Source organism: Lissotriton helveticus, chromosome 5_1, assembly GCF_964261635.1.
Source record: "Lissotriton helveticus chromosome 5_1, aLisHel1.1, whole genome shotgun sequence".
Lineage (NCBI taxonomy): Eukaryota > Metazoa > Chordata > Amphibia > Caudata > Salamandridae > Lissotriton > Lissotriton helveticus.
In genome coordinates this window covers 221,961,229-221,979,504 of record NC_136065.1, presented here as the reverse complement: position 1 = coordinate 221,979,504, position 18,276 = coordinate 221,961,229, and the positions used below count along the sequence as shown (strand labels likewise).

Here is an 18,276-nt window from a genome sequence, read left to right as displayed (position 1 = left end):
CTGTAGGATTTTGCTTTGCCTTTGTTAATTTAGTTGGTTGAAATATTGTATTTGAACTATAACTGCAACGCAGCGTCTATCTTAGTAGCTAGTATTTCTATCATGCATAGTGTCTATTGATACCGTTTGGGCCACCAGATACTTGATTGGTTAAACTGGAAGCCTACCTCTTACTTGCATTTCTTTCTGAATCATTACATCCTTTATTAAACATTGGCTCATTCAGCACTCAATAGTGTATATGTTTAAGACCAAGCACGTCCCTTGTCACTGTGGAGTTCCTTGTTGTAATAGAGGTCTAAAAAGATGGTCTTTCTGATTTTAAAATAATATTATCTGTACTTTAGCTCATACTATAAAAAGTACATTTTTCTGGTTTTGGCCATCACAGTTTTATTTGTTATGTATGTGCCCATTTTATTTATCTATTTAGGTAGGAGCAATTCCATCAGAAACACTTTAGATATCAACCATTCATTGATGCACAGTTCAGTAATGCAGTTTGGGTGTCTGTTTGTTCAGTAGAAGGTGTACACAGCAAGGCAGAATCGAAAAACAAAATATCTTTTAGGGTATGATTAGTAGATGTTATTTATCAGTTTAAATATGTTTTAGGGGTATGATTAGTAAAAGACTGGTTTGGACATGGTTTCTTAGGTACAAAGCGTGGGTAGAAGCATACCAAACTTTTGAATGGCCTACCTTGCACCTATTTTGGTGGGGCAGAATTAGTGAAATTTAAAACGCAAGAAGCTGTATTTCTGGACTGACAGGGGAGTTGGTTGTTCTGGAAGGTGCCCTGAGATCAAATGGTAGGGTATACAAGTTAAAGGGTGTAGATGACTGACGAGAAACAGGATTGCACATGGAGCGCTACAGTGTGGATAAGGATATACAGGTAAGTGGTTTATAGTGTTTATTGTGAAGAAAAGCAGGAGAAAGGAGCTGGTGATATACAGTTTTTTGAAGTTCAAAGTGAGGGATTTGAACTGGTTTATGTATCTCGCTGACCGCTATTGTGCATGTCACTTGTAGTGAGTGGCAGGTTTATGGTTTGTAGCAAACTCTTTTACTTTGTCAACTAGGAAGGAGGAGTTCCTCGCGAGTCTAATACCCTTCAGCTTCTATCTTGCTCATGACAACTTAATTAGTGATTTAGCGCTGTGGAATTGAAGATGCGGACCATTCAACAGATGGAATGGAATGCACCAGCAATGAGTCTGGTGGAGGTGAAACATTTTTGTTTCGTTGCATCAAGTCAGGTAGTACTCCAGGATCTCTAGCAGTGATTGGAAGTGTTGAGTGTTAGGTCGAGCGTAGTAGGCAAATCTAAATGTAGCATGCCTGGGTGCTGCTGGATCAGTGAATCTCGAATTTAAATTGGGGGCTACTCTTCCCTCTGTTAAGAAGTACACATCGTATATTGGAGCGATCTGTTTGTATTTAAATATTTTTTCAAAAGTATCGGTTGTGATGTCTGTTTGTACTTTTCCTATTTTTTTTTTAAACATATTTTATTTGTCAATTTGCATATGTTGCGCAGGGCTCTGCACACCAGAGTCAACTGCCAAAGCAAACCAAATACAACCATTACAGCAAACTACTTTTTTCCCCCATGATCAACAATACCATACATAAGAGCATTCAACGACATTGCACCCCTGCCCCAACTCCCTCCTCCCCCCCAAAGATCGCACAAGTCCATACTATTTCCTCCGTAGCTGTAAAAAGGAGATCAAAAGGTCCTAATCCAGGCCCACCCCCGCTCCTTTCCTCCCCTCCCCCTATGCTGGACCCTCGGCTTAAACCAGCATCGAAGGCTCCTCTATCGCCGGAGATTCCAGCCAGAGACCCCAGTACTCCGCCCATCGTTTCCATATTTTATAGTGTTTACGCGGGCACCCCCTAGCCACAAAAATTGGTTGCTCCATATCCATACAAACGTCAGACCATTTTTCCAAACAGCCACCGATGGAGCCCTCGTCGCCTTCCAGGCATTAGCAATGTCTCTTTTTGCCAGTGTAAGGCCTAGAAGCATGAGGTATCATTTATAGGCATTGCCCCTCTCCATAACATGCAGCAGTGCCAGCCGTGGTGTGCGGGTAAGCTCCCAGCCCAGGACCTCAGAGAGACAGTCGCCCATGAACCCACCCTCGTCTGACCTCCCAGCGCCCACAGTGTGGATTTGCAGGGATTCATGTACAGACCCGACTATTCCCCAAAGATCTGCATTATACGCAGGAGCCGTGGCCCCGTCCTGTCCACTGCAGTCCGAAAGAAGAGAACGTCGTCCGCATACAATGCAATTCTATCGTAAAGGCCAGTGGCCCATTCAAATCCCCGTACCTGGTGTCCATGCGCACCCAGGTCGCCAAAGGCTCCATAGCCAAGGCAAACCGATACGGCGACGGGGCTCCCTGCCGCGTGTCCCTCTGAATAGCAAAGGTGGAGGAGGCGGCGCCCGCAACCCCCACCGACAACGTCAAGCCCGTATATAGGAGCTTCATGTAGGAAAAAAAGCGCTGGCCCAGGTTGAGTCTGGGAAGCAGAGCAAACAGGTAGACCCAGCTCAGGTAATCAAACGCCTTGTCTGTCAAAAGTAGTGCTTCTGGTTCCCCAATTAGTTGAATCGCTGCAACCGCCACCTGAGCCCTTCTGATATTGTGCCGGATAGCCCGTTGAGGCATGAACCCCGCCTGAACGGGGTGCACAAGTGACGCGATATGGGGCAATAGTCGATTGGCCTGCACCGTCGCCAGGATTTTGGCCTCCACATTTAAAAGGGATATGGGGCGGAAAGCGGCATGGTGTTCCGGGGGACACCCTGGCTTATGGAACACCACCACTTCTGTGTGTCTCCAGTCCGGGGGAAGCACACCCTTATCCCCGGCATCCTCCACCACCGCCCGGTAATGTTGGGCCAACTGCATATTATATGAAAAAACTCACTTGGAAACCCCTTTGGTCCGGGCGCCTTCCCAGGGTTAAGTTCTCCCAGAGCCACACCCAGTTCCTCGTCTGACAAGGGGGCCTCCAGCTGGTCCCGCAACTCGTCCGACAGCGCCTTGGGTGGCAGATCTGTAATAAACTTCTCAACTGTAGCAGCCGACAGACATTCCCAGGGGGTATAGAGGTCCGCGAAATATGTAGCAAAGCTCTCCGCTATAGCAGGAGGATCTGTAATCTGGGTCCCTGCGGGTCCAAAATTCCCAATATGCCCTGGGAGTGAAAGGTGCCCTGACAGAGGCGATTCAACATCTTACTAGACTTGTCCCCCCCATTGGTACACTCTGCTGCGCGTTGCCAGCCAGGCTTGACGTGCCTCATCCATCAGCAGAGCTGCACACTCCTGTTGGGCCAAAAGCAATTGCCTCACTCCCTGACTCACGGTTCTGTTGATAAAGCATCTCTATGTTCTCCTCAGCGCGAGTCAGTTCCTCCCTATGCTGCCTGTGAGCTGCCGTGCACCAAGAAATGTCCACCCCTCGCAGAGTGGGCTTCAACGCCTCCCACAAAGTGGCAGCACTAGAAACAGACCACACATTCGCAGTCCGATACTGAGCAATAGATTCACCCATATGGGCGATAAATTCCGCATTTTGGAGGATCCACACTGCCAGGCGCCACCGAAACGGCTGACGTCCCCTGCCGGTATCCAGCTCTATGAGCACTGGGGAGTGGTCAGAGAGATCCCGAGGAAGAATCTCCGCCGCCACCCTATTTGCCATTGCCCAGGGAACAAAAATATAATCTAGTATAGAGAAGGATTTGTGGACTGCTGAGAGGTAAGTGTATCCCTGTACCACGCCATGAGCACGCCGCCATGTGTCAACCCAGTCTAGTCCCATCACCAGAGTGTAGTTTTGTAGGAAGATCGCTCCTAGGACCATCCCCACACCCTATTCTATCCTGAGCCGTGTTCATAACATCATTCCAGTCCCCGCCCACCACAGATAGCACATCAGGCATATCGGGCCATAGAGATTGCAGCCGCTCAATTAAATTCCACTGCAAAGGGGGAGGGGCATATACACTGCCTAAAATCAGGGGGTCCTTCCCGACCCTACCCCGGATAAACAAGTAGTGCCCCTGCATGTCGGTCCACTGCTGCTCATGCATGTATGGGACCCTGCGATGTGTCAGTATGGCCACGCCTCGGGACCATCCCATAAAGCCAGCATGAAAAACCTGTTGAAACCCAAAGCGCTGCAGGCAAAGGGCCTTCGTGCCCATGAGATGCCTCTCCTGTAACATAAGAATATCAGCCTTCGCCCTCTTTGCGTGTTGGAGTCTGGCCACCTGCTTGATCTTGTCTCGGGCCCCTCGTATATTCCAACTTAGGATACGGAGACCACCCTGCTTCCCTTGCCCACCATCGGGCATTCTAACCATAGGGGGTTGCATCATTGTTCAACTCTAATATTGAGCCTCCCACCCGCCCACACCACTCTATGGGGTGGCCTCGTGGGGCGCAGGGTCCTCCCTCCGACCGCCACACAGGATATCTCCACTAGGGTGGGGGCAGCCAAACAATGTTTCCAGTAAGTCCCAGTACGGTCCAACTGCACCGCCGCTCTCCCGCTGCGACAGTCAATGCGGAGGGGAGAGGAGTGTGTTGTTACTCTGCGCGGAGGCCCCAGAGAGTTCGATGTGTCCCAATGAGGGGGGCAAGGCAGCCAACCGTTGTCACTGCAGCCCCCCCCACGCAGCCCGGCCCAGCCGCCGATCCCCATTGTATCACTAGACTGAGGGGTGCGCAGCCGCTGCAGCACCGGAGCCACAAAGAAAACCAAGCGGCACCTGATGGAGGCAGCCTACCAGTCCCCCTGCAGCCCCCCCCCCGTGCGACCCGACTGTGCCGTCTGTCCCCACCACGGTACAAAAGGGGGTGGTGATGGACGGAGCATCTGAACCAATCAAACACTCACACCCAGGCAAAAGATCTGGGTTTGTTCCATCACCGTTCTTTAGCCCACTCTGCCACCCCAGTTCAGACTTGGCTATATGCAAATCAGTCTGACCCTGTGCCTCATGGGAACAGTCCAGCCCAAACTGCCAAGCCATGCCTTCCCTGGACCGGAAACAAGCTTCCGAGGACCGGTTTCTGGCATTCCAGCCGTCTTCAGCCCGGCTTACTTGAATCCGGTGGCAAAGTGAGCAAGGGACTCACGTCTGAGCATACCCTGCCACACTTATGGCGGCCAAAGCGGTACAAAAGGGGGTGGTGTCTGTCCCCACCACAGCGCCAAAGATAAAGGACACCTCGAGTAGCAGGCCAGCCGCCTCAGCCCTCACGCACCTCAGCTACTGACGGGTCCCAGGATCGCCCGCCCCTCTGCAGAGGTTCTGCCTTATCACCGCGGCCCGGTCTGGCCGCCGGATCACCCCGTCGCACTCCATCAGGCCCGCCGTCCGAGCCGCCGAGCCCCAGCACAGCTCTCCACAGCTCAATCGGTTGGCAGGCCTCTTGTCGCAGGGCCAGACAGCTCTCCGCTGTCGGGTGTGCCTGCCGGCCAGGCCAAACTCCACACTCGACCCTTGATCGCCGACAGAGGTGCCGTTCACAGCTCCCCGGCCCTTCCTCTCTCGGCCAAGCCTCTCCCCAGCAGCAGCAGAATTACAGCTCCACAGCGGCTCCCAGTTCCGAAATTGCACCGGTCGATAGAGTAGCCGGTACTGCGCCACAGACCCGTTGATTTCTACCTCAAATGTTCCGGGATGCCAGGATGATTGTCTGATGTGTGGCGGACTGGACGGTGCCGTCTTAGAACACGTCCGCCATGTTGGCTTACCAAGCCACCCACCCCCCTACTTTTCCTATTTTTAATTTTTTTCTCAACACACTATTTCTTGCCACGTTATGGGGGTGATTCGCTTCTTTCTTCAGGAGAAATGGCGTGTAATCTGTCAAATAAGTTTCCTTTCAATGGGTGTTTTGTAATCAATGCAATTATACTTAGGTCTTTAATCCAACATAGTGTTTTTGCTGAAGCCTTACATTTATATCCTCCTAACTTGATGGTGTAGCTACTTCTTGACACGTTTAAAATCGTAATAGAAGTACTGTGTTTTGAAATTCTGTAAAATGCTTTGCTAAGCACAACCTTGCATCTCCATTTCTTATTGTGGACTGGAGCGTGTTAATCCTAGTTCTTAGTTTGTGTGATGTTTGACTTAAATAAACATTCCACGAGGCGTTTAATTGAATGTACTGCAGTTGTTGTATCGTAGGTGGCACAATTCCCTGCATTGTTCTTAGATGTTTTTGTGTTGGTTCCATAATCACTGATACAGTTTGAGATTTCAAACGTTGCTACATCCTTTTTCTCAATGTCTCCATACAGTTGCTCTTTCCTAAATGTCTCACAAATTGGGATAATTAAGTAGTATGTTTCACCTCTGAACTTGGTAGGTGCATGGTTGTATGATCTGAAGAAGTGGGACTAGAGTATTTTATTTTGGGGTGACATACTGTTGAGTGTTCTTGGTGCAGTAGTCGTGTCCCACCATTCTTCTTATTTAAATACTAGCAGCCCGTCCCGACCTTGTCCGGGAGCTTTCAGGCTTCCCCCAGCCCGTCCCGACCTTGTCCGGGAGCTTTCAGGCTTCCCCCTACCCCCGACTGCCCCGACATTGCCCAGCAGCCCGTGACCCCGCCCGCCCCGTCCCCCGCCTGGCCCGACCCTCGCGTGGCCTGAGTCAATCCCCGTCCCCCGCCTTCCCCGACCCCCGCCTGCCCAGACATTGCCTTTTGGCCGTTCCCCTCCTGCAGCCCGTGCCCCCGCCCGCCCCGTCCCCCCGCCTGCCGCCTGGCCCGACCCTCGCGTGGCCTGAGTCAGTCCCCGTCCCCCGCCTGCCCCGACATTGCCTTTTGGCCGTTCCCCGCCTGGCCCGACACCCGCCTGCTTACCTTTTCCGCCGCTCCTGAGTTCACAGCTCCTCGCCGCTCTGCTCCTCACCGCTTGTCCGCCGCCGCTCCTCCTCCGCGCCATGTCCGCCTCTCCGTGCTGCTCTTCACGTGACCGCTCCTCCCCCGCGCCATGGCCGGAGCTCCTCTGACGCCGCTCCTCGACGTGAGCACGCACGTCGCGGCCGGCGCTACTTTGGAAGGGGGACTACTTTTTTAAAAATCTTAATTTTTAAATAAGGTTTATTTTTAAACTTTATATAGCCTATAACCATCTACACACCCTGACGATTTCTACGGTGTATCGGGATTGGCGCAGTGGTTCCGGAGTTTACCCGCCTCAAAGCCTGAAACTTTCTCCTTTATTATAGTAGTATAGATTTCTAACTGGCCCAGTGTAATTTCCTGCACATTAGGCTCATGGCATGAATCCCCTGACTTCTGGTGGGTTGGGGTTAACTTAGAGTAAACCACCTTTGGACCTGAGTCACCAATGTTCAGACCACAACATGACCAATGGTTGGTAGGTGTGGGGTATAGCCTTTTTATCCACAGCCCAGGTGGCGGAGTCTGCCTAAAGGCCATCCCTGGTAGATCCATAAATGTTGTCATAACTGCAACTTTCTAGTGTTTGTACAGCCCCACTATGCAAACCCGAGAATATAGGTTGTCTTGCTAAGCAGGATGGGTCTTTAAGAAGCTATCCCTTTTATGACCTTCTGCATGTGACTGCTCTGCTCCAGCCTCTCCTTCTCCCTGAACAGGTCATTGTAGCCAGGTTGTTTTGTGTCTGGATTGAGTCCTAAAATCTCTAGTGGAACATGGAATGACTTTGTGCTCGTCTCACTATAATACGCCCAAAGAACAAACCAGTTTATGGCCTGCAAGAAGCAACATTTAAAAAAACGTTGTGCCCTAGGTCCAGGGGCTTACAAACTACCCAGTCTCTCTATACTGTAGCCATCCGTGGCAAGAATGCTGAGGTACAGAAACAAACATTATTGGTAGTAGGACTGTAAGATACAAATAAGCATGGTATGGTATTATGGGATGCTCACCATCGTCATTGGCACTTTAACATTATAGGATGTTTGATGACATCAGAATGAACTGTGACTGAAGGAAGATTCACTTGGAGAGGATTGATTCCCTCTCAGAACTTGAGGTGCTACACTAGTTGTGTCAAATGTTCATTTCATGTTTAACTTCAAGAATAAGCTCTGTGCCCCAATCCAGAAAACCAGTGAATTATGCTGGTAATGTGGCTCTCCACTCACACTGTAGACACCAGACTTGTGGACTAATGAGAAGTGCCTCTTTTGCAGTAACCCAAAGCAGAACGGCTCGGAATATCTTGCTGGCTGTATATCTGGCTTATTTAGCCCCAGAATGAAAGCCAAGCTGCTTCAAATAGTGTTGTGAGGACTGTTGCCTGGACGAAGGCTTTTGCAACCCAACACAAGGACCAACACAAAGTAGAACAAGGCTTTCACCATCATCTCTACAGCTCACAGAAGTAGCCCACGTTGTGCCCTAGCCAGCAAATGAGAGAGAAGAGCTAAAGAAACCTATTGTGAGAACAGCTTTCAAAGTGTGTTGCCCAAGACGCTCTTTCTCCCATATGTGACAGGCTCCCTTTAGTAGAGTAAACAGAGTATGTGTAGCCTTCCTTCGCTTCCCATCTGGTGCGACTGCCCCCATCCCACCAAATATAATGGTACAAGTGACCTGTGAGATTGCATGCTCCCTCGACTTTAAGATAGTGATCTACGATGTGTGTCTTCCGTGCACAATGGTGGCATGTGACCCCAGAAAGGTCTCCAGCCATTTGCTATCCAAGAGCTGCTTGTGGACCTACACATTTGAGCGGTAGAGATAATGGTATGTGAATTACCTCTCCAACTTACTCATGCAGGCCAGAAATCATGCCTAGGCCTAATGTTGGTATGCCTCTATGTGGTGCCTTGCATTCCTTCTGCGAGTGCGCACAAATTCCTTGTTGCGACCCAAGATGAGTCAGAGTATGTCCTTTATTTTTTTTGTATTATAAGATAACGTACTGTTTTAATTTTACTCTGCTATTAGATCTGTAAGGGAATTAAAGTATAATACTGTAAAGCACTGCCTAGACATTCTGGTTTGTGCATATAATACACGTTATTTTTATTTGAGTATCTACACCTACACCAGTTTCTTCCAGTAAGCTCACTTTTGCCATCGCCTTACAGTAAATGCCTAAAAATGTAGTTATTGGTATTTCAGGGAGTGTGTATCTGTAACTGCTTCTTGAGGTTCCAAGGGCATCTAGAAAACGTGTTACCAGGAAAAAGCCCGGTCTCCATCAAGGTCCTATGAGAAGCTACGAGGAGATGTTCACACTAATGGAGGAAAACATGTAGAATGCCCAGGCCGGATCATCAACATAATTATCATCATCTTCATCAGGTTCTTATGTCGTGCTAGATAAATCTCGAGATGGAAAAGCTTGCTGGGTGTCCAAAGGGAATGCTATGGACAAAAGATAAGGCAAGGAGCTCAGCGAAAGGAACATCATTTTAAGGCTGTGCCAGCAAAGGAATATCATGGGATGGACTTTATCACATGTGAAGGAGAATTGTGGGTTGCCTTCCTTTAAGCAGGTTGTTGAGATGTTCCAGCTGATTGATAAAGGTTTATTTGGCCAAGAGGCCCATAGGTGAGTATGTTGCACTTATTGAAAACAATGATCAATCACAAATGCGAGGCAATGATGATGAGTTATGCTTCCCAAATTGGAGGCCTCATAGGACTCCATCTGTGGATGACGAGAACGCCAGATTGAAAGGGTGTAAGTAGGTGTTGTTTGAGGAGGTATTGCGTAATCTGGTTGAAGACCAACCTCGCAATGGTTTTAGAGAAAAATGGCAGTTTAAGGCAGGGGAAACAGTTGGAAAATAGTAGTGCCTGGAATGTAGTGTATGGTCTAATAGTGCTCTTGTGAAGAATTGGAAAAGTGATAATTATTTGCCAGGAACGATGAACCTTGTGTCTAGGTCCCCATTCTTGCTTTAAATGAAATATCAATATTTTCTGGTGATATCACATATTTGAAATGTTTTCTCTTGCAGTTGGCGTGGAGCAGTAATCGAACCAGAGCAGGGCTCTGAGCCGCCATCCAGTAATATAAAAGAACCCAGCAAGCCTCCAAATACTCATGGGGAGACTGAGAACCAGAAGGAGCCAGGTACCTAGGCCTGCCTCACATCCATACAGCCTCCTGCTTTTTACTCACTCCCAGTATCAGATGGCTAATACACTCCTTATAATGTACAGAGGCGGGCGTGGGGGTCCTTGGTGCTGTTTACAGCAACGAAGATGAGCTGGCACTTATTGAAGTGTCTTCATTGCTATGTTAACTGTTGTCAATGCATTTGTGAATGCCGGGTGAATTAAATCATTCATGTACTGATCATTTAGTTACTTTTTGTTGTCGGCTGTTATTTTAATAACTTTTACCCTAATGAGGGCGCTTCTAAACTTTTCTGTGTCATCTACCATGTGGAAGGGCCTTCCACTGTACAATAAACAGAAGAAGTGGAGGGTGATCACTAAATTCATGAGTTCCGCGTGGTGATTATTATGGAAGTTGCCCATGCGCAAATGGTGCACGTTTGAAAAAGGAATGCTTTTGCTTTCTGACAGTGCCGGTGTAGAAGTGAGCCCAGCAGACGGATTAAATGTTCTTTTTGTAATCGTTTTAGACTTCTCTCACCAGAGGACTGTCCTGAACACTGCAAGAATAGATGAGCACGTGATTGATGTTGTCCTGTGTGGTCTTTCTTTTCAGTGCCTATTAATGAGCGTCAAGCGGCTGTCATTGAAGCATTCCGCCATGCATGGAAAGGTTACAAAGAGTTTGCTTGGGGCCACGATGAACTAAAACCCATCTCCAAGTCTTTCAGTGAGTGGTTTGGACTTGGACTCACACTCATCGATGCTTTGGACACCATGTGGATTTTGGGCTTGAAAGAAGGTAAGCGCGTGATATCATTAAGCATATCTTTGATTTAGGTCAACAAAGTGCCTGTGTCTTATAGTGCCATGTATGCTTAGTCTGTTGCCCGTGGGAAATAAATAAGGGCCTTTCACAAATGTGGAATAGTGATTGAAAGGAATTGCCAGCAGTATAGCTGATGTCACCACATTGACACTTTTGTTATTGGCGGACCAGTATATTGACAACTTCATATTGTCATTCTGCCACTTCAGTTCACCTTCACATTGACTCCCCGGCACTTAATCTTACTTTTACTGTGACACTCCTTTACTTCTGAACAGTAACGTTTACATGCTTACCAGAATAGCAAATACAATGTATTTAAATTATCCAAATATCTAGAATCCTAACATGAATATCCTGAGAATGAATACATTATTTTTAGGGGAAAATGATACCTACTCCTTTTGAAAATAATTAGTTTCTAAATTAATCTTCTTAGATGTTAGATATGCTGGTTTGTCAATATGAGTATGAGCAGTGATGTGTGAAGTTTCAATTTCCGAGGACTCGCATCTCTGCACTCATTTTTAAACTACGGGAGCTTCTTAATAGGAGACACCTACCAGTGATTGAAAGAGGTGACTTATTGTTATTTACCATTTCCTTCTGTATAATGACCCACCAAGTGGGATGATCTGGCAGCAAATTTCTATGGAGAAGCAAGACAGTGTTTTTTTTTTATTTCACATCACATAGTCGGGTGAAATCAGACTACACTGGCTGATTGGTGCGCGTTCATCCATTATATGACGCTCAAACTCTGGCACACCATGCCTGACAAATTTTGGGAGATTTGAAAACCATCTACCTTTTCATAAATCACAGAGAACCTTCTTTTTCTATTTACTGCCTCTTGGGTGTACGTGTTCCTTACTTCCTTATAGCAGAAATGGAGTCTGTGACCAACAACTGATTGAGTTCACATATATAGATGTACTGATTCCCGGCCCATTGCCCGTCATATAGCATGATGACAAAGGTCATTCAGTGATCCAAATTTGAGACATGAAAGATCTCTGTTGATTTTGGCTGTTGTCGTACTGGCAAGGAAGCTGATGTCACTCAAAGACCTAGTACGAGTCCTCTTCAGTACATCTGAGGCTACTCTACGGTCCACCTTTTTATTAGACTTTTTAGTTCTCTGCGACTTTCTTACTGAAGAAGATTGCCATCGCCATTAAGGAGTTGCCTGTACGGTACCATTGCAGAAACTTTAAGTGCATTTCAACTCATTTTATTTGTTTTCCTTCACAATCTCATTTTAGTTAATCTTGTTTCGCTACTATAGTAACAGTGAAGGGAAGTCTCCACTTGTGGATATGAGTTGCTGGACTTCCGCGTATTATTTGTTCCCCCCCCCCCCCCACTTTTACGGGTGCTATCTTCGGCCTTAGCCATGCCCCCTTCGAGGCTGGGCCTTAAAACTGACATGCCGGTGCATCTACACAGCAGGCACGCCAAAAGCGAGCCTGCCTGCGCCTGGAGGGCGCCAGAGATGCTGCCAGTTTAGAACCACAGCTTACCATCACACGGGTGAGAGGATCTGCAGGACGAAACTTAATCTGCACAATCCAGCAGTCATTGACTGCCCCAATTGCAACTTTCATCTCAACACACTTTGTGCTCCAAGGGCTCCCTTACTGATTGAAAGGGGAGAACACAAAGCTGTAAGGAAGGACCCCAATGATCGTAAAAAAGATTCCTGGTGAACTAATTAATACCTGCTCCCTTATTAAACATAAAATTCATGATCTGATTCAATCTCTGGATTGTTTGTTTGTAACCAAAACTTGGGACAGAGAGGATTCTGGTCCTGATCTGATTTAAGTTGTCCAGTCAGGTTACGTTATTTCCAAGCTCCAACGTCTGGGCTGCAGGGGAATAGGGACAGTTGTCACTGCATGTGATGCCTTTAACAGCACTTTAGAATCAGTGAGTAAGATCCAGAGGATTCCTCTGAAGTAGCCATTTTCAGGTTCAAACTTTTCCCCAATAACACCCTCTCTGGTCTCCTGGTGTATCGTACTCTGAGCTTACAAGCTAATTTTCCAGAGGCTCCATGTCAGAATCTGGAACCTTTTCTTGTGCATGCTAAATTTATTATTCTTGGTGATTTTAATTTTCATTTTTAGGCTCCTCCTGTAAAAGCTCTGCCTCTCTACTTGAACTTGAGTCAAATTTCGGTTTTCCCCAGTTGGTAAAATCTCCTACCCTTTAGGTGGGCCATACCCTTGATAGTGTATTCACCAATCATCTTGATTTGACTATTGATAACCGCCATCTCTTTAGATCATAAGGTGATTGCATTCAAAGTTCACGTCGTGCAGTGTATAGCAGGTGCGGGTCCTGCTTCCTCCAAATACATTTCTTGCCGAAACCAGCACTTAATATCTCTACAGCTAGATCTATCTGTTCTTTAACTTCTACAGCAGAAGACTTTCAAGACTGGATTAATGCAGCTCTTGACACTGTGGCTCCACAAAGTCAAAATATCTACCAGAAGCAAACCTACAGCGTCTTGGTTCTCAGAAGAACTCAAGAGCTTAAGATAGCAATGCAGAGGAAGAAGCTGAAATGGGAGGCAAACCTAGTACCTGTCAAAAAAGTAAAGCACAAGGCCCTGCTACTTGGCTATAACTACTCCATCGGCTCGGCTAAAGCATCCTTCTTCACTGAGAAAATTAGGTCCGCTAACAATTGTTCTAAGCAGCTTTTCAAAGTAGTGAAGATATTGTCTCGTCCTTGCATATGGTTGAACGACAACAGCAAGTTGGTGTCTGTGGGACTGCCCTTAATCGTCTCCACTCATTTTTTTTTTATCTAATGGGTGTAAAATTAACAGCTTTGGTGCCCTCAAGGCGTAGGCTTAAAGCCGTCCCTGTGGGGTGTACCTAAGCCCAACTCTTTTTAATTTGTATGTGGCCCCTCTTTCGTAACTTCTGCGCTTCTTAGGTTTCCAAGTTTTATCCTACGCAGACAACACACAGATTAGTGTGTCTATCTCTGACAATTTATCCGTTGTAGTTCAACCAGTGCATGTCTAGCATTAGGAGGTGGATAACTGATGACTTTTTAAAACTTTATACAGACCAAACTGAGATGTTATTGTTCGAAACTCAGGATGACATCTGGTGGCCACAGGCCTGCGACCCTGTACCGTTACGGTTCAAGTCAGCAAAAAATGTTGGTGTTATCTTTGATGGCGCTTCTAGCTTTGACACACAGGTCAGTCGTACCACTAGCACATATTTCCTTATCATTAGGTCTCTGAGAAAAATCTTCCCTTCCATACCTCTGAAAAAGCGTCAATCAGTTATCAAAACTCTTTTCACTATATTTTTGGATTATTGTAATGCATTATATGTCAACCTCATCAGCTCTTCCTTGAACAATCTTCAAGTGGCTCTGAATGCAGATGCCTGCCTCATTCTGAACATTCACAAATGTCTGTCAGAGATGGGATTTGCTCCCCTCACTGGCTCACAGCCAGAAAGTGGATTACTTTTAAGGCTCTCTACATGGTCTTTCTAACATTGCACCACAAAGGTCCCGGCTAAGTGAACTTCGATTTTCATTGGTACATTCCATGCAGACCTCTTAGATCTTCGTGCTGTAAGAAGACGGTGATTCGAAGATACCAAAAAGCCAGATGGGGAGAGCAGTACATCTCCGTTGCCGCTGCCAAACTCTGTAACGCACTGCCAGCTCACATCTCAGAAGTAGATTCCTTTACAGCATTTAAAAAAAATCGTAAAACATGGCTCTTTTCCTAAAAGATTTGTTTCACTAACTGCTGCTAGGTTTCAGGTTGGATTGATATAGTTTTGGCCCAGTGCTTTGACACCTTTGGGTTTAGTGTGCTCTATAAATTCTATTTTCATTTCAATTAATTTTCATCAATAGCTATAACTCAGTGCAACTAGAGTAACTCAGTACACGCCGAGACCAGCTTCAAAATAGGCTGATACCTGTGGATTTGAGGCCTTATAGTATCATCTGCAGCTGTGTAGGAGTGGTGAGAGGGAGAACCCCCGCCCCCTTGCCCTTTTTGCACGTACGACATGACTTGAATTTGATGACACCCAAGTACTTTGAGCGAGACCTGGACTAGGTACGGGATTGTTGTTTCGAGCGCAACTGTTTCTTGTGGTCTCCAATATAGAGTTTAGCTTTTCGTTCTTGGATTGCATTTCAGTGAATTAGGGAGCACTTATCGGACAAGCATAAGTTATGTCTAGCACCTATACACCACAGTCAAATTATGTGTGTATCTGTGACCGTCATCTGCTTCCTGCACTCATGGCACAGTTTAAAGTGTGTGGTCTTGGAGTGCGCCATTTCCCTTGTCACATTGCTAAATTCAAAGTAATTTGGAGTTGGTAAAAAAACTGATAAAGATGGGTCAGAGTTCAGGATCTGCATTAAATAGCACAGAAAGAAACTGACTGCAGTGAGTAATCAAGGGTGGCATGTATATGCAACTCTGCAAAACACATACGTACATCCATATATGCATGTTTTATATATTTGTTGTGGCCGTTATACCCATACAGTGTGGGATATGGTAGTGCAAGTGCTGCTACAGTGCCTGGAGGAGGCAGCGGGTAGAGACGCAGCTAAATTCACTATCAGATGTGGGCTGGATACCGCCGGTCCTGGGCAGAACGATTTCCATGTCAGTAGACCTGAGAACCTGCACCTGTTTGATTACGTTTGCTATCTCTGGGGATGTCCAATCCACCTTACTTTACATGCCCTTATCACGCTGTCACCTTTTCGGTGACCAGGCGGACTCTGCACTCTAGCGCCTTAAGGATTCTAGGACTACGGCCAGATCCTGGGCCTCGTGGCTACCTCTCACCCCGTGCAGTCTGCTTTTTGCCCCTTTTGTGGTTACGGGAGGGGTGCCCCACCCGTTTGACCCAGTCTAGCCATCAATTCACACAAGCTGCCCAGCCTGTGCGTGGTCACGGATGGGGGACCTAGCGATGTGGGTCTGGGGACGAGCGGGCGGGCCAGTCCACCCATAACCCCCCTGCAGCAGCCTCCAAGCCCTCCTAGTCCGACCTTTCAGGGTCACCAGATGACAGCGGGCAGCAGGATTTGCCATCACCTCCCCCACTGGCAAAACATCACATCGGACAGGTGGTTTTTGCAGATAGTCTGAAGGGGCTACCCCCTTCAAGACTACCCCTCCCTTCATGCAAAATCCTTCCATCGCATGTCGGAGGATTACTTGGTCCTTTTCTGCCAGGAAGTTGCAGCTCTCTTGGCCAAGGGAGTTATCGAAAGGGTCCCTGTGCCAGAAGTCGGTCATGGTTGGTACTCCCACTACTTTCTGGTCCTCAAGAAGGACAACGGCCTGCGTCCTATATTAGACCTCAAGGCTCTCAACCACTTCCCCTGGAAGGAGAAGTTCTAAATGTTAACCTTGGGTCAGGTCTTGTCTGCCCTCGTCCCCGGAGACTGGATTGTAGGGCGTGACTTGCAGGACGCTTATTTCCATATTCCCGTCCTGCCAGCCCATGGGCGTTACCTATGGTTCACGGTGGGCCAAGAGCATTTTCAGTTTACCTTTGACCTTACCAGCGCCCCTCGGTTGTTCACGAAAGTGATGGCGGTGGTCGCAGCTCATCTGTGCTAATCAGGGGATCCAGTCTTCTCCTATCTCTACGACTGGCTTTTGCAGGCGGGCTCGCCCCAGGCTGTCGTCTCCCACCTCCAGACTACAGCGGACCTCTAGCACTTGCAGGGGTTCACTATCAACATGCCGAAGTCACACCTGATTCCCTCTCAGAAGCTCCTTTTCATTGGAGCAGTTCTGGATATAGCTCAGTTTAGGGCTTATCCTCCCGAGGAGCGAGTCTGGGATATTCGGGCTTTAATACTGATGTTTCAGCCTCTCTCCCGGATTTCAGTGAGATTGACTCTGAGGCTGCTAGACCTCCTGCATCCTGCTGGTGGATCATGCCAGGTGGCATATGTGGGTTCTGCGGTGGGACCTGAAGTTGCAATGGGCGCAGCATCAGGGGAATCTTTCTGACATCGTCCAGATCTCAGAGGGGGCTGCACATCATTTGCAGTGGTGGCTCAAGAACCAGGATTGGGTCAGCGGCAGATCCCTCTCACTTCTGAGATGGGATGGTCACCTGGGAGAGGCGGAGATCAGTGGTCTCTGGTCTCGACATCAACCTTTTGGAGCTCCTGGCCATCCGCCTTGCACTGAAGGCATTCCTTCCTTCTATCAGAGGAAGAGCAGTGCAGGTGTTCGCAGACAATACCACCGTCATGTGGTACTGCAATAAACCAGGAGGGTGGGGTCGTGGACCCTATGTCAAGAGGCTTTTCACCTTTTGACATGGCTGAAACATCAGGGCATATCCCTGGTGGTTCAACACCTTGGGGGTTCTCTGAACGCCAGGGCGGATGAGCTCAGCAGTCGGTGTATGATGGATCACGAATGGTGTCTCCACTCAGAGATGGTGCAACGTCTCTTTCAGCAGTGGGGAGAGCCTACTTCAGATCTGTTCGCCACCTAAGAGAACACTCCTTGTCAGCAGTTCTGCACTTTGGAGTTTCCAAGGCAGCACTCGCTTGGCAATGCTTTTCGTAGCGAGTGGAATTACGGCCTGTTTTAAGTCTTTCCGCCTTTACCACTTCTAACCAGAGTGCTGAAGAAGATCAAGCGCGACCGGGCGCAAGTCATTCTTGTGACTCCGGACTGGGCACAAAGAGTCTGGTACCCTGAGCTCTTGAGCATGGCCATTGATCCTCCGATCAGACTGCCTCTTCGGGAGGATCTTCTGTCGCAGCAGCAGGGGATGGTCCCCCACCCAAACCTGTCCAGCCTCCAACTCCTTGCATGGAGTTTGAGTGGGGGCAGTTGACAGCTTTCGACCTCCCTCCCAAATTCTGTAATGTCATCTTGGCAGCCGGTTGTCCCTCCACTAAAACGGTATACGTTTGTAAATGTAACACATTTGTGGAATGGTGCACTGCAAAGGCTATGGATCCCCTTTCTGCCCCTCTTTCGGAGGTCCTCCTCTTCATTCTATCTTTGGCCCGACAGGGCTCTGCTCTGGGCACTCTAAAAGGCAATCTTTCGGCCACATCTGCCTTTCTCCACCCTCCTGATCAGCCTTCTCTTTTCAAGTCCCCAATTGTTAATAGATTTCTAAAGGGCATTACTCATCTCTTTCCTCCTTCTCCTTCGTAATGCTCCAATGGGACTTGAATCTTGTCCTTACTTACCTCATGTGTGCTCCCTTTGAGCCACTACATAACTGTCCTCTTCAACTAATTACTTTGAAGACTGCCTTCCTGCTTGCCA

The 18,276-nt window shown here is 47.8% G+C and overlaps 1 protein-coding gene across 2 annotated transcripts in view; it reads left to right on the top strand.

Moving 5' to 3' along the window:
- MAN1B1 (mannosidase alpha class 1B member 1) overlaps positions 1-18,276 on the top strand; it is a 373,555-nt gene that overhangs the window by 214,986 nt on the left and 140,293 nt on the right. For both annotated transcript variants that reach the window (XM_078642044.1, XM_078642045.1), the window contains exons 5-6: positions 10,015-10,130; positions 10,734-10,919. In XM_078642044.1, coding sequence (XP_078498170.1) covers positions 10,015-10,130; positions 10,734-10,919 — 302 coding nt within the window. The remainder of the gene's footprint in view (positions 1-10,014; positions 10,131-10,733; positions 10,920-18,276) is intronic.